At 31.9% G+C, this 16,043-nt stretch overlaps 2 protein-coding genes across 4 annotated transcripts; both read right to left on the bottom strand.

Annotated features, from left to right (window-relative positions):
• Positions 1-3,273: 3,273 nt before the first annotated feature.
• LOC114189104 (uncharacterized) lies at positions 3,274-4,105 on the bottom strand. Its single transcript, XM_028077812.2, has one exon. The coding sequence runs from the start codon at positions 4,083-4,085 to the stop codon at positions 3,405-3,407; it is 681 nt and encodes a 226-aa protein (XP_027933613.2). The 5' UTR covers positions 4,086-4,105; the 3' UTR covers positions 3,274-3,404.
• A 3,833-nt stretch (positions 4,106-7,938) lies between these two features.
• Positions 7,939-12,249, bottom strand: LOC114186937 (ent-copalyl diphosphate synthase, chloroplastic-like). Of its 3 annotated transcripts, none has more exons than XR_003605175.2 (4): positions 11,976-12,249; positions 11,457-11,607; positions 8,495-8,615; positions 7,939-8,165 (listed from the first exon to the last, which is right to left on the bottom strand). XR_003605175.2 is itself a non-coding variant. In XM_028075014.2 (3 exons), exons 1-3 carry the CDS (start codon positions 12,031-12,033, stop codon positions 8,084-8,086), a joined length of 261 nt encoding a protein of 86 aa, XP_027930815.1. In that variant the 5' UTR covers positions 12,034-12,247; the 3' UTR covers positions 7,939-8,083. The 3 variants fall into 3 exon arrangements, 1 of the variants encoding a protein (XP_027930815.1); XR_003605176.2 differs by having other exon boundaries at positions 11,457-11,539; positions 11,976-12,248; XM_028075014.2 differs by lacking the exon at positions 11,457-11,607 and having other exon boundaries at positions 11,976-12,247.
• Between the last annotated feature and the right edge of the window lie 3,794 nt (positions 12,250-16,043).

Consider the following 16,043-nt stretch of genomic DNA (forward strand, 5'->3'; position numbering starts at 1 on the left):
AGTCTAACATGTTCTCACTTCCTTATGGTAGATATTTAGTTTCAAAACAATTTATGCAGTAACTTGAATGGTTGAGTTCTATTGTGCTAGATGAACTTAATTACCCTTTTAGACATGAGTCATAATTGCTCTTAATGGAGATCTATATTATTTCATAGGAGAAAATATTTTAGACCCTAGATTTGGAGCATGAAAATGTGAAGCTTGAGCACAAACCTACCATGGAGCACGAACTTGCGATGGATCCTCCTCGCAACATGTTAGTCTTTCTCTTAGCATCTTCACTTGATAAACCCTAAACCTAACAATTCTTAGCATTTTTTTTTCCGTCTCTAAGGAAATACAATGTTTGGAAAATATTGAAGATAAAACATTCAAGGTGAAACATCAGGAGTTAGTACTAGTGTAGGAAAGAGTTTTGGCTCTAATTATTTTTTAGATTGGATTTCAATTCTACACCTAAGACATGTTCAGGTGAGATAAAAAAAGGCGCGTTTTTGACAAATTATCAACTGAAACCAAAAAGTCATCATTCTACTTTAGTTCAAAAGATAAGTGAGGTCATATGACCTTAAAATTAAATAATTATTTTAAATTATGAAAGTTATTTGACTTCGGTTGACTGGTGAACCGAGGCCAACATTTGGCTTCGGTTATCTTATGAACTGGGGCCATATGTAATTAAAATAAACAATTAATTTAAATTTAGATAGGATATTTGACTTCAATTTTTACACGAATTGAGATCAAATGTCATCTTTACGCTTCGGTTGAGACAACGACCGAAGTCAAATGTGGGTTTAGCTTTTAAATAATTTTTATGTTTTGGTTTGTTCCACATTTTAAACATGCACATATTTTCAAATCATAACAAAAACTACAATATACATTTTATCGAACCCAAAATCATCTAGAATCCAAATACAACTATAAGTCTTCTTTACAATAAGTAAATATTCTAAATATTATTGTACATTTGAATTATAAACTTTGCACAAACTATCTTACCAAACTTTATGTACTTATCGGAATTTGGTGCAAACTATTAAATGTTTACAAAATAAGACATTAACGTCAATTAGTATATAAAAAGACAATGTTGTAAAATATTTGTTTCAATTCAAATATATGTTATCGTTTTCCAACTAATTGTAATACGAGTACGAATATTGATTTTCATCCATTGCGTTACATAATAACCGCACTCATACTATAATATATCAACACAATTATAAATAATTAAAGAAGAAAACCAAATCAAACAATTATAAATATATATGAAGCAAAATAACAAATGGACCATTATTATTATTGTCATCATTATTAATATTAATGATATAATATAATGTTATTTTAAATCACTTATTTTACAGGAGATTTGAACTAATTAAAGAGTTATCTATATTAATTTAGGTGATATGTGCGATGTTTCAAAGAAAAAGTTTTTAAAAAAAATAGAATAAGAAATAAAGAGAAAATGATAAATTGTATGAGATTATTTGATAAGTTACTATTTTTTTTTATTTCTAACATTTTATTTTTAAAATAATAATTTGATTTATTGGATATCACTAAATTTTCTTATAATTAATATAAGTAATTAACAAATAAAAAATAATACTTTACATAATTAATATCTTAAAAAATAATTTGTTTTTGTTTTCTCAACTAAATTTTTTAATTAAAAAATATTTATATTTTAATAAATACCAAAAAGACAATTTGAACATTATACTATAGAACAACCTATCAATATTTATTAATTTAAATCAATCAGTTAATTACCAATAATTGTTTTACTCAAATTCATATTTTTCACCAAAAATTAAATTAAATTATTTCAAAAACATTACAAATTTTGAAATACTGAGAACACAATTCTCATGTTACCAAGAACTTCCAAGAAAACAAAGTGAATTATAATTCTACTCTAGTTTTTTTTTTTTTTTTGCAGATGAGCTTTGATCTAACAAAATGTAAGACTTAATTGCATTATTCACATTCTTTATTACATCTCATATTTTTCTTCCTTTTGCTCATTTATGAGTTATCACACATTTCAATATCATCAACTTTATTTCTAAATAAATTTTTATACCAGCATGACATTCATTGATGAAGCAACCTAATACATAAAACTGTTCTCAGAAAAGGTGAAAGATATCTTTAGAAGCACATATGCATATGCATGTGGACACCCATTTGCACCAAAATCCATGCCACTTTATTTTTATTCTGATCTGTTAATTGCGTATCTTCGTTTTTCAGAAACGATTTAAGTAAAGGTATCTTATGTTGCTCTATTTGTTTTCTTCAACCCTAAGTTTTCATATTCTTGCCACCTTTATTCATCCTACACTCTACTACATAATTCAAAAACAACTCTTTTTTTAACAACAATTTGCACTCTTCAGATTTTTACCAAATTACCAACAACTCTTGAAGCATTTAAAATTCAGTGTTAATTATGTGTTTAATGATTTGGGATCTTAGCATATACAGAAATATTGTTTTTATGTAGTTTAAGAAATATATTAACTTTTAAATTTAGACGTTTTCCAATTAAGCACTAAACTAATTTTCATAATGAACTTTGAATAAACCGTTCTTGGGAATAATTACATATAAATTAAAATAATAGATAATCATGGTGCTTCCAACCAGTGACCACAATAAATCATAAATCGCGAATGAATGAATAAACAAGAGACTTGAAAAAAAAATGAAGTTTCTTATTCAATTATAATTTACTTAACATATAACTTTTGTGTCTATATAAAAGAGCAATTTTTTTCATAGGCCATCAAAAGAAACTAATTAACAAACCTCTACAATATCATGCCTTAAAGAATAAATTATTTTTCCATAACACAATTATAAACAAAAAATCATTATATTTTCTTACATTCTTGTAGAACCGTGTCTTATAATTGGACAATGATATTTTAACAACTAAATTTTGACAATTTTTTTTATAATTCTGAGATAACATCTTTCAAGTGGTTTGTAATATAGATAAATGAAAAAAAATAAAAAATTGATAAATCACTTAAAAAATGTTACCTCAAAGTTGTAAAAGAAAATTATCACAATTTAGTTGTCAAAAAATTTATTTTCTCTTGTGATTATCTGGGTCTACCCAATAAATATAAGAAGAAACCAAGAAAAGCAATACATGGCATTATATATAATATGTGATGATAATAATATATTTGAGAAACACTTAGAAGATCGCAATTAAGGGAGCAATAATAAAGTCTATATATATATATATGGTATATATTTTGTTAGATAACCACCAGAAATGTGGTTCACTTTATTGAATATTTTTAATAAAATCACAAACCTCGTATAGTAATAACAACATAGGACCCTATATTGGGGACTCATGCTGATGATGAACCTTAGGCATAACCACACATTCCATAGACACAATATTCACCTAATTCACATCGATTGTTACACTCCCCACAATGCCTCTTGTCCAAGTTGGTGTCCACACATTCCCCTCTGCAACATGTCTCTGTGTACTTGCACTTTTTCTTGCACGCACCACAGTTGTGTTTGTCATACCCTACATCAATGCACTTGTTGTTGCAACACGTCGAGTTCTTCACACCCTCCAAACTGCACACATCATGGTCCTTGTGGCAGTGATCAGCAGCATTAGGGTTTTTCACTTGTGCGAGGAAGCGATTCACCCTTTTAGAAGGGAGAAGAATGGTGTTTTGAGGAGTGGTTGATGATGATGATGAAGAGGGAAAATCATGGTGCAGAAAAACGGGGTTGGATTCCTCTTTGGTGATGGTCTTCATTGTGAGTGTGATGGACAAAGCCATGGTTGTTGCTATGATGAATATTGCCTTTAGGAGCCCCATGGCTTTGCCACTGTCAATGGTTGAAGGTGTACTATCAGAAGGAGATGATGAAGATGAGAAGAGGGTTTTGGTTTGTGTGTTTTGTTTCTGGTGTGAATGAAAATGTGGTGTAGAAAATGAAGAGGGAGGGTTAGGGTTTATAAAGCTGGAGGAGAAGTTGACGCCGCAAAAGTGGTTAAAGGTGTATGAGGAGGTTGCATGGTGCATGCTAATGGAAGAGTGTGAAGGAATTCTGATGCATATTCTATTGTTTGACCTTCAAAAGCTTCACCCATTTCTCTTACTTGAGCACCACAATACCCTCCATTTTAAACTCTTTCTTCTTCCATGGTCTATTGTGCCCTTCTGCTCATAGTTCTATGATGCAAACACAACTTGAACATGGAGACACTATTGATGCAGAGAGAGTCAAAGGGTAGTAATGAGTTTTCAGCATTGTGTGAGCCACCACATCTGATGAAACCGCAGTGGACGGCCTGAGGATATTCAGGCACACTGCTAGGGTAAGCAAAGGCATTTCGTCATACACGTTAACGGCATAACTTACATTTAACAAATTCTACAAACTCACAAAATCCACGTACTACGTTTCTTCGTGTCAAAATTCCAATCAAACTTTAATTGTTTCACACTGATTCTTGTTCTGCAAAAAGAATGATACATTAAGTTTTTTAGAAATATTCATAATGAGAGTAGTAAAGTAGTACACGTGTGTGGTGTGTAAAGCATAAAAAGAAATATGAGGAAATAAATAATAAAGAGCTTCAAATGCCACCTTATAATAGGTTGTTGATACATACATAGAGTTTGAATATTGGTCCCAATTTGTTTTTAGATTTGACTAAGGATTTTTTAGGTCTATGTGCTTTAGTTATTGAAATAATTGTTTTATCAGCAAAGGAAAACGTAAAATGTAAACAAGACTAGAGCCATGAATGTGTAACCACCATAGTTCCAATATATTCTAATGCTAAACGCGTTTTTTTTTTTTATTATTACAACAATTTGCACAAGCAACACCATATACGTATATGTTATATGTTGTTGTTCTTGTTATAGTTGTAATTTCAAACACCATAAAATTTGATCATGGTAAATAAAACAAGCTCTAAACCACTAGGCTTCAAAATAATGGAGTGAGACGAGCATTCCCATTAATTTTTGGAATTTTGTTAAAACATTAAATTTTGAATATGAAGTACAAAACAAAATAAAAATAGATAAATTTATAGTTACACTCAAAATCATATTTGGGTCTTTATAGTCAACCCAACTTAGTTTGATATGGCTCTGATCCAATTTCTCGACCCAATTTGACTTGAACAAATTTGACTCGATTTCTCTCGGTCACACCTAGTCCAACTCGACTGAACGTCTCAATTTGACTCGAGTTGACTTTGACCTGAATCGAATCAACTCAACTAATCTAGACTGATTGAGCCCAACCAACTCGACTTGACTTGATCCTAGGTTAACTTAGCTTAATCTAAGTTGGGGCAGACTCAGCTCAAGCTGGGCCAAGATTGACTCAACTTGACCTAGGTTCAACTTTACTAAGTCTTGATCAGGTTAGCCCCAACTTGGTCTTGACTAAACTAGGACCCACCTAAGCTTAGTCCCACTCAATTGAACATAGGTTGGCCTTGACTCAAATGAATGTTGACCCACCCCAACTCAAATATACATCAAAATGTTGAGATTGATACATTGATGGAATGTTTAACATTTCACATGTCAAGTCACCACCCTTAAGAAACCATCACATTGTTTCTTATCGCTTGACTTATACTCGTATGTCATTAAAATAATTGACACATGAACAATAATATTGTTTATCAATACTTGTCATATTTTATTGAACAAATTATATGAACTCTCCAATGTCTTTCTTTATACTCCTAACTAATTCAACTTGAATTCATTCAGCATTGATCTACAACTTCATACCAAAAGAGTTGGGATTATGCATTGATGGGTAAACTTGGGTTGTGATTTTTATGTTCATTAGGCTTAAGCCCTAAAATCCTCAACATCACACAATATCAAGTTTTAAGAGATTTACCCAATTGTGTGATCTATTGGCAAGTGCACCAAGTCATTTGTAATACAATTTTAGATCTATTCCTAACATCTAGAAGGAGGAGGAGTATTAGTTGGATCACAACTTGGAACCAATTCTCACTCAATCCCAAGCCATTGAAATACCACGATTAATTGATCAGTTCATCCAATAACAAGCACAAACAATTCACAAACAAATTAAATGAAAACATAGATAAATATCTAAGAAGTAGAAGTACATATAATTAGAATTGATTACTCTCAACCTCGACATGAAAGAGTTCAACTACTCATAAAATATTGCAATGCAATCCTAACAGCACCTAGACATAAGGTTTATAATGAAAGCATATCTCAAGCCTCCAACATTGTATTCCCACCCTACTACACTACATATTTAATTCTCCACTCAATGCACAAAATGAGGATATGAGGTTGGTATTTATAAACCGTCAAGGATGGTGCTCAGCTTCAACTTTGGCGCTTCAACATTAAAGCTTTCATTCTATATCTTTCTAAATTGTCTTTCTTAGGGTTTAAGCCGCACATTTTGGGCTAGAGGTGTAAAAGTTCAATTCTATATTTTTCCAAAGGTTCCTCCTCATGAGGATTTCCTTAATCGTCTTTGTGGCACTTAACACAATTTTTATCACTTAGCCGCATCAGTCACAAATTGGCCATAATTGCATATTTTAATCCAATTTCTCACTTTTTCCACTTTAACTCGCTTAGAGTTGCAAAACATGCTAAATACAGATAAAAACAGATGAATTAAACAAATTCAAAACAAGACAAGTGCTAATCTTATCTTAAAATTCACTTAATTTTGTCACTTATAATGTATTAATATCTATTTTTTTAATGTGTGACCTTTTCCTAGTTAAGAAGATATTTTTTTATACTTCGGTCTTCCTGTTGATTATCTATTGTGTTTTAAATATTTATAAAATTTTGATAATATTTCACATTAATACCAAGTAATCAACTTGAAAGAAGTGAAATCAAAATCACAAATCAAATATGTTATCAAAGAACGTCACAAAATGAAATATACTACATTTTTTATCAAAAAATAATGTAAGAAATAACCTCAAAATATTAATGTCATATAAAAAATATATAATCATTTCAAGGGTCGAATAGACATCAATGCAAAAATTAATACCTAATTAATCACTGTATTGAATCTAAGATGAAATATTAAGGTTCACTCATAATGTCTAAAAATGATTTCATCTCTAATGAAGAATTCAGTGACTTTCCCACCAATTATGTAAGTGTATAAGAATTTATAACATTCACGATCAATATGAACATAAACAATTTATAAAGCAATAAATCCAAGATGAATAAGAATTGGTCAAGTGATAATCAGGACGAAGTTTTAAATATAATTTTCTTATTCATGTACCGTTACTATAACAAAAACAATTTTTACTAGAGGTTATTTATGGCATTTCCGGAGGTTTTAACCTCTGTTAAAGGAGTTTTCGGCAGTTTATTTTTCCTCTAGAAAAACCAACGTCGTTAACAGATTACCGACGGTTTTCACTAACCCCTGGTAAAGCAGCACTTATCGGCGGTTTTGAAACCTCTGGTAATTACCGGCGGTTTCAAACCCCTGGTAATTACTGGCGGTTTCAAAACCTTTGGTAATTATAGGCAGTTTTGAAACCCCTAGTAATTACCGGCAGTTTCGAAACCCCTGGTAATTACAAACGGTTTCGAAACCCCTGATAATTACCGATGGTTTTGAAACCCCTGGTAATCCCTGGTATTTATCTAAGATTTTAAAACCCCTAGTACCTATTTCTTGTATGTAGTTTTAAATCCTTTATACTGTATAATAGTATTGAAAGTTCATTCTTTACCCCTACAATGCAATTCATTATTTATTGATGTTTTTACTTTTTAAATTCCCTTAATTTTATTTATTATACTTTTTGAGTGCCTATAATTCATACAACATATGATATGAAAAAATTTTAACATTTAGATATTTGTTTATAACTAGATATAACATTCATAAAAACAAGGAACATAGTCTATAAGTTCAAAGTAAATAATAAAGTTTAAACATTCAAACTACTGAAATATTACAATATCTTTGTTATACTTGTTATAAAGTCAAATAAAATGAAAGTCTAATAAGATTCTTCTGTATCAATCTTGATCTGAGTCATTTGTTTCTCCATTTGATTGATGTTTTCTTCATCTTCAGGTGGTCTTTAAAAAATAAAACAAACACATATGTTAATATCAGGTAATATGTAAAGTCAAAGCTCATAACACATTGATAATATATATAATATAATATTTGACAATTTTTTTCTGAGTGGATGGTTTTATAAGCCGCCACCTTTGACAGTTAATAAAACATAGTATTGACCAAAGAATTCATCTCATTACATAATTACATAAGTGTGGTGAAATAGCTCCAACTATTAATTGATTTCGATATAAAGTGTAACAGGTAAACCAAATATTTTCTATTTTAACATACCATTTAATTTTAATTTCTTAATTATAATGGTACTCATTAACATCTCACACACCTTGAAACATAGGTCACGCAATCTTTGATTTCTGACTGAAAATATCTTGAAATTCCAAGACGATCAAGTCTGTCGAAGATCCATGTGTGTTCAAACAAATCCACCGGGTAGACATTAGGAACTGCATGTAAAACACATAAATATTATGTAACGGAATTATTTTATTTTACTCGCAAATTTGTCTCTGCTTTTTCTTGTCAATCTAACTAATAAAGATATCTTGATAAAAATAATTCTTATTTTGATATTTTTAATTAGAGGAAAAAAGAAGTAAACATATCCAAATAAGTTATAACGTAAAAACCATTTATACTTGAATCTCAAACCTTCGTATATGTCTATGCATGGGAAAACTAAAGTATTATTTAAATAATATTTATAATATCATTCCAAATATTTGGTTATATATAATGTATTTACTCAAAAACAAGAAAAAAAATATTACTATTTGATTTGAAGTATGTACATATAAACAAGTGTGCGTAGGGTGTGTTCAAGCATGGGTGAAAATGGTAATAAATTATTTATTTGTCTTTAAAGTCAATTCACAAGTCAGCAGTTCCACAATCAATTGGAACATTCCATACCTCAGCAGCTAAATACTCATGTAAGATCCCACAATGCACTCAACTAAATAACTCCTTACACCTTTATCCTTGGGCATCTTCCAGAAAGAAGTATGAAATGCACAATTATGAAATATACTAGCAAAATCATTACTTGCTCGTTCCGATATACCAAATATTATCTCATTTAGCATGCATGCAGCTGTGCTAGCTTGCCTCAATAACTGTCCAGAACCATGCCTGTCATACCAAGACTGCCAGCGACAAACAAAGGTAATACAAGTAAATCCAATAAGGGGACCCAATACCCTTGCCAGCCCCTAACTCCTTCATTCTGTTCCATTTTCAGAAAAACAGCTCCTTGTTCCCTTCCCTCGTCTAGTGTAAGAGCTCTGCTAAGGCATAGAGGTTCTCCCCTTGTTTCGTGATAGCAAAGGACATTGTACTTCCGGGTAAGTCGAACTCCAACCTTGTCCTTCTCTTTCACCAGTTCAGAGGTTAATAGTTTTGTCTTGGGTTCTCCCTAGCACCCTTTCTCAACTCTGTGTGGGTCTGTTTTCAGCTCCGTACCCTGCTCCTGTGCTCCACTACTTTTCTTGGGTCGCTACTCTCTTCTGCTAGCGTTTAACAAGGTAAGGGAAGCTAGATTCATTGGTTTTAAATCACTATTTGGCTGTTTTTGGTCGTTGTATATTTTTATGCGTGCGTGGTGTGCTTTTGTTGAATGAAATGGAGTTGCATGTGAATTTGGGAGTGGATCTGAGCTGTTTCCGCCATTGCATGTGGGATGACAGTGGTGAACTCTGCTATTCTCGCCCAAGCGAGCTCGTCTCGCCTAGGCGAGAGTATCAGAATGCTCACCTTGGTTCTGCCTCGAGCACTCGCCCAGGCGAGGGGCTGTATTTTGAGCGACAGGCCAGCTCGCTCAGGCGAGACAGCGTCGCCTGAGCGAGAGATCGTGAATCCTCCAATGACCCACTGTTGTAGGCTCGCCTAAGCGAGAGCCAGTCGCCTGAGCGAGACAACTTCTCTCGCCTGGGCGACGACTCCTAGCTTGAGCGAAGCTACTGCAGCGGGTGGTTGCAAATCTGTTTTCCTCTTTGTTTGATGGGTGAATTGTGTGATTTATTTATTTACCCCTTTCTTTCAAAACCTAGAGCATGTGAATATATATATATATATATATATATATATATATATATATATATATATATATATATATATGGTTGCTTGAATCTTATGAACTAAAAGTTGGTATGTTGGCATGAATAACACATGAATTTTGTTTGGTTGGTTGGTGGAGAACTTGCATGAGGATTGGATGTTCTAAATAAAGGTGGTGGACATGGTATGAAACATAAATTTGGTGTGTTAGGCGTAATTCCAGGAGTCTCGTGGGAAGACTTTATGGTGGCGTGTAGTGTATATATTAAGATAAGGATTCAAGTAAGGATTGCATCCCGAAACTCTAAAGGGGTCAGTGAGTCTCAAATAGAGCAAACTGACCCAAGTGGGGAGAGTAGCGGGAGGCCCTAGTCTTTGGCAGGATAATGGCCTTAGACGCTTAAAGGCTAACCTTGTGCGTGGTAGGGTGAAACCCATTGGCAATGGCTCTGCAGAGCAGTAGAGGCCACCACAAGTGCAAGCGTCCGGTGAATCCGATCTTAATATATTTATCCGGATAATTGAGTCATAGTGTCTTGCTTGTTTGCCATAACATGACTTATGTGTCTCTGTGTTGTATGCCTGTGAATGTTTATGCACTTATTCTTTTACGCTATGGTAAGTTTCATGTTACACTAGCTTACCCTTGCATTTTTGTTTCGTGTTCCTGTTGTGTTTTCTCTTTTGCGATGATCACCCTTGGTGGGAGCAGATGGAGGAAATTCTGGGAGTAGGCCTGGTGGTAACAGTGCAGCCTAGTGGGCCCGTTGATATGTCTTACGAAGAGGTTCTATGGCCCTAGTGCCTTGTAATTCCATGCTCTTAGAGCATTTCTTTTGTGCAACTGTTAACTTTCTCTTTAGTTGTTTATGGCATAGTGGTATGCCCACTTTTGTTTTCACAAATACAAAATTCTGGATGACTGTAATAGTTACCTTCCCTACGTTTTATGTTCATCTGAGTGCTTCTCGTTATTATAACTGTGTGATATTTTATGTAGTAGTGTAATCTATTAAAAATGGGATGTCACAAAAATCACCTGCCACTAAAGATAAACCCACAAATCGGAGAATCCCGACAAGAGGTTGGTATAACTTAAGACTACCAACATAACTAAACCAATGGGGCATGAGAGGAAGCTCATAGTTATTTTAAGCACCTTTCACAAGTTTTTCTATACTCTTTTCCTCAATAAGCCTGCATTTAGGGAGTTCAGATAAGCCAGAACTTACAAGAGAGGGGCTATAATTGAAGAAATTAGCTCCAGATTTCAACTCCGCAATGGAGGGAAGATATCCCAGGACAGATGATCTTTCTGTTGAAGTGAGTTGAATTATGGCTTAGACATGTAGCAAATAAATCAAGGAATCTAGCAGCTTCAACCTAGTCATTTCCAAGCATCAGAACAGAAGTCCATGAAAGAAAAAAATGACAACGAGTTTAATTGCAGTAAATCAATAGAAAAAAATATATAAATATAAAGGAGATATAACCTAACAGAGTTTCAGGGAAACGAAATCAAAAGTAGAGAAATGAAACCAAAAGCAAGGAATCGAAATAGAAAGTAGTGAAATCGAAATCAAAATCGAAATCGAACACAGTAAAATCGAAATCGAACATAGGAAAATCAAAATCGAACGAGGAAAATGAAAATGAAAACGAAATTAAAAGTACAAAGATGAAATCGAAAGACAAAGAGTGATAAGAAGCAGAGAAAGGAAATTGGAAGCAGAGAGAAAAATCTTCATTACCTTGAACTTCAAACATCGAGGGAGAACGGTGGAGCATCAAGGGAGAATGGTGGAACATCGAGAGCGAACGACGGAGTATGGTGAAGCATCAAAGAAGAATGGTGGAAGATCAAGAGAGAACGGCGGAGAATGGTGAAGAATGGTGGAACATCGAGAGAGAACGGCGGAGAAGATATCTTCTTTCTAGGGTTGGCATGACGAAACTCTATCTAATTTTAAAAAATTATAAAAAGAAATGAAAAATAAAAAAAAATAAGGAAAGATTCAAATTTTACTGGGGTTTGTTTAAGAAACCCCTTATACTTATCGAGGTTTATTAAAACCTCCGCTAAATTATGTTTTCAATAAAGGTTATTAAAACCCCACCTAATAATCTCCTGCTAAAATTACATTTTCTGTAGTGCGTAATCTCTTTTATTAGTTATTTATTCATTCCATTAAAATAAAGTATCGGTTATAAATAACTATTTATTTCAATTAAATTTTAATTTTTTATTTTATTTTATATGTCATATATAAGCTCTGGAGTTTGAAGTAAACACGAGTTTAAATGGGAGTCCTAATTAGGTTCATAAGCTGTTATTAAAGTTTAGTCTAATACGAAAACTTAATTTGCACAAGTTGTTTTCCAAAATTTTAATAATTTTGCTTTAACTTTTACAAATTGTTAAAAATAGCAAAAGAATTTAAAATTCAACAAATCATATATTCATTTTTAAAATTTGAAAATGTGAAGCAAAAATAATTCATTATTTTTTCATTCACGAATTATCATTTTCTTTAAAATATGTTCTTATCCAAAATTTGATGAGAAACCTCTTAAGTGAATGAAGGATCTTACTGGAGGAGAAATCAACCCACAAAACTAGTGGTCCGAATAGGAAATATTTTGGGATCTTCTCCATATACCTCCAAAGATTTCTCTTACACCTCCAAGGATTGAGTGTGTTGTCCATTTTGCCCCTGTAACTTAAGTAGGTAAAAGTAATTAAGATGATTACTGCATTTAGTGAAGTAGTGACTCTAATTAAGCTGAGAACAGTGAATAAATAGAGAGGGTATTTACTTTTAATTTTACTGGTCAAAGGTTAGAGGGGTAGTGTAGGAAAGTAAAATAGTTTGGAGGTGTATTTTTGGTCTACCCTTCACATTTAGGGCTAAAGTTTGAAAAAGTGACGTCACTTAAACTCATGGGCCCAAAAAGTTTCGCTAAAGAGCTTTTGCTTCCTGCAACCCCATTACCCATTGTTACTAACTGCTGACAGATAGAAGATTAAAATATCCTGTCCACCATACCACCAGAAAAAAATAATTTCAATTTTTTTCCCCAGATTATTTATGTGTTTTAAAAAGTTTATTCTAAAAAATATGTTTTGGAAAATATGGGTGCTGAAAATATTATTCTAAAAATCTCATTTCAAAAATTTTATTATGAAAATTCTATTTCAAAAATTATGTTTAGAAAATTTTGAAAACTTTGTTCTAGAAAATTTATGAAACAAGTAATAAAAAATGACTTTTACAAAAAGATAAAATATGGTTCTTTTAAAAAGTATTGGGGTGGCCAAAAAATTATGGGAATGAATGAGGAAGAGAAGGCCAACTTATGTTGTGAATGAATTTTAAGTTTGTTGGGCACATTTGAAATACTGGAGAAATTAAAGGGTGGGAAAGATAAAGTTAGAAATGAAAAATCTTTGATTGAAGAAAATTAGAGAAAAGGGGAAATTAAAAAGGGTTAAGTTTTACATTAAAATAGTAAGATAACAATGAAAAATGACTCACATTATTTGGGACTTGTATGTCAAAGGAGCAGTAACACAACGGGGGGATAATTTTGGTTTTATTTTGGCGAATTTTTTTAATAAGCACTTCTAAAAGAATAAATTAAAATTAATGATTTTATAAATGAAAATTGTTTTATGCAAAAGTTAAATTTTTTTACAGTTATTTTCAATTTATAAAAAAATTATTTTTTTCTTCTAAAATATACTTAAGAAAACAAACTACTATGAATATAACTCAAACATTCATATTGAGATGCCTACACGTCTCATTTTCTTTGGTTTTTTTATCCTTTTAGTCTCTGCAAGTTGGTGTCAGGGAAATTACCCCGTGAACGCTTTGTTTTGTTGTCTAAATATTTTCCAGAATAAAGCTAATGATTTTTTTCCCTTGACTTTTTCATTTTTTTATCGGTGTGAACACTGCATATGATTGCATATGATTTGATTGTCTTTATTTTCAAACTCATACACTTGTTGAGAATACTTCTACCACCACTGAAGTTGATTAAATTATTCTAGTTTCTTTTTGAACTATCATTCTCTGTATTTGGAGCTCTATTGCTTTTGTTTCTGAAACCCTATTCACTAGTCATATTTTGTTCTTCATTTTCATGTTTGAGCATTTTTTTTATTGAGTTGATACTTTTGTTTTCATCTCCGTGGTCGATCGTTGTCGTTTGAGCATTTATTATTAACTTGATATTTTTGTTCATCTTTATCTAAGGCTATTTTTCTTTCTTAATCGATTCACATCGAATTGAACGTTAGTTATTGTTCAAAGCTTGAGTTCTTCTTCTTGATAATAGGTTTTTCTTCTACTTTTTTTGTTTAACCTAATTATGATTTTGTTTCGTCTCTTTTATCAAAGGATATTTTATTAGATTATGAATCACAAAGATCAATCATATAAATCATAAACCCTAAATCAATTAAACAATTCTCAATCTTTAAACAAACAAATTACGGAAGCGTACCTCGTTATTGAAAGAGTAGGTGAAAGATTAGCACTTGTAGAACACATGAAATTAATAAAAAATTCATCTTTCATAAGTGTGCATCTTACCTGTTGAGACTATACTGCTCTCTTTCTGGTAGGTTTTTCTAAAGCGCATCTTACAAATATATTCTGACGTCGTCTCATAAAAAATTGATTAATGGGTATCAGTTTTATAACCTTACCAGCAGAGACCAGGGACCTCTCAACAAGTTCCTGAATACTTAAGTCCATCACAGACCGTTCATTGAACAATCCAACCCATCACGGATCGTTCATCAGAAACCCAATATATATTATCCATAAATTAATAACAATTGTGCAATATAATTGATATTTATAAATAATATTATTTATTTATTAATGTTAATCCACAATAATAATAAAATAGAGAATAATAATTTTATATAATAAAATTATATAAAATATAACAATCTCCCACTTGGATAACATTAATAAATAAATTAATTATATCAATTACAACATAAACACAAATACCAATTAAGAAATGTAAGCATGAATCACAAAGATAATATCCGATAGGGATACATATCATATGCTTAGATTTTAAAAATAATGGATAATAAATAAAATAAAATAAAAACATGATCCCAAAATGGTTCAAACATTTTATATGTTGAAAGAGATGTAATGAGACTGACGTCATTTATAAATTTACATCTCATGAAAACCATTATAATATAAAGGGTATATCTCAGACTCCCACTAACCCAATACATCAAAAGACTTAACCACAGCTATATGAGTTACATGATTTTGAAAAAACTCCAATAGCTAAGCCTTTAGTTAGTGGATCTACTAACATATCTTCTGTAGCAGTATGTTCAATCCGAGTCTGAAAATCTAAAACTTTCTCTCTAACAAACATAAATTTTATATCAAGATGCTTTGAGCATTAGAACGTATGTTGTTTTGAGAGAAATGCAAGGCAGTAGTATTTCCACAATATATTACGAGTAGCCTAGAAATACTTTCAACAATTTGAAAGTCAAAAAACAAATTTTAGGCCACACAATTTGACAAGTGCTTCATAACAAGCAACATACTGCGTTTAAGAGTAGCTATAAGAGTTTGTTTAACCCTCTTCCAAGAAATAGCTTCTCCTTCCATCATAAAACAAAAGTCGGAAGTAGATTTTTGGTTGTCAGGGAAACCATCAAAATTAGAATCAGAATAACCAATGACCTGAAGTTGATCAGACTTCTTATAGGTCAAGATGTGATCCTTGGTTCCCTGCAAATATCTAAAGACCTTTTTTTTTAACGA

This window comes from Vigna unguiculata, chromosome 6 (assembly GCF_037176805.1).
Source record: "Vigna unguiculata cultivar grain cowpea cultivar isolate G323 ecotype 2 chromosome 6, ASM3717680v1, whole genome shotgun sequence".
NCBI lineage: Eukaryota > Viridiplantae > Streptophyta > Magnoliopsida > Fabales > Fabaceae > Vigna > Vigna unguiculata.

Bases quoted from the DNA above. Each gene is read 5' to 3' on its own strand.
- LOC114186937 (XM_028075014.2), bottom strand. From the start codon at position 12,033: ATGTTCCACCATTCTCCCTTGATGCTCCACCGTTCTCCCTCGATGTTT. The intron at 8,616-11,975 runs GTAATGAAGATT...TTTTACATGCAG, and splicing joins CTCGATGTTTGAAGTTCAAG to TTCCTAATGTCTACCCGGTG. The intron at 8,166-8,494 runs GTGTGTGAGATG...TATTTTTTAAAG, and splicing joins TGCGTGACCTATGTTTCAAG to ACCACCTGAAGATGAAGAAA.
- LOC114189104 (XM_028077812.2), bottom strand. From the start codon at position 4,085: ATGCACCATGCAACCTCCTCATACACCTTTAACCACTTTTGCGGCGTC.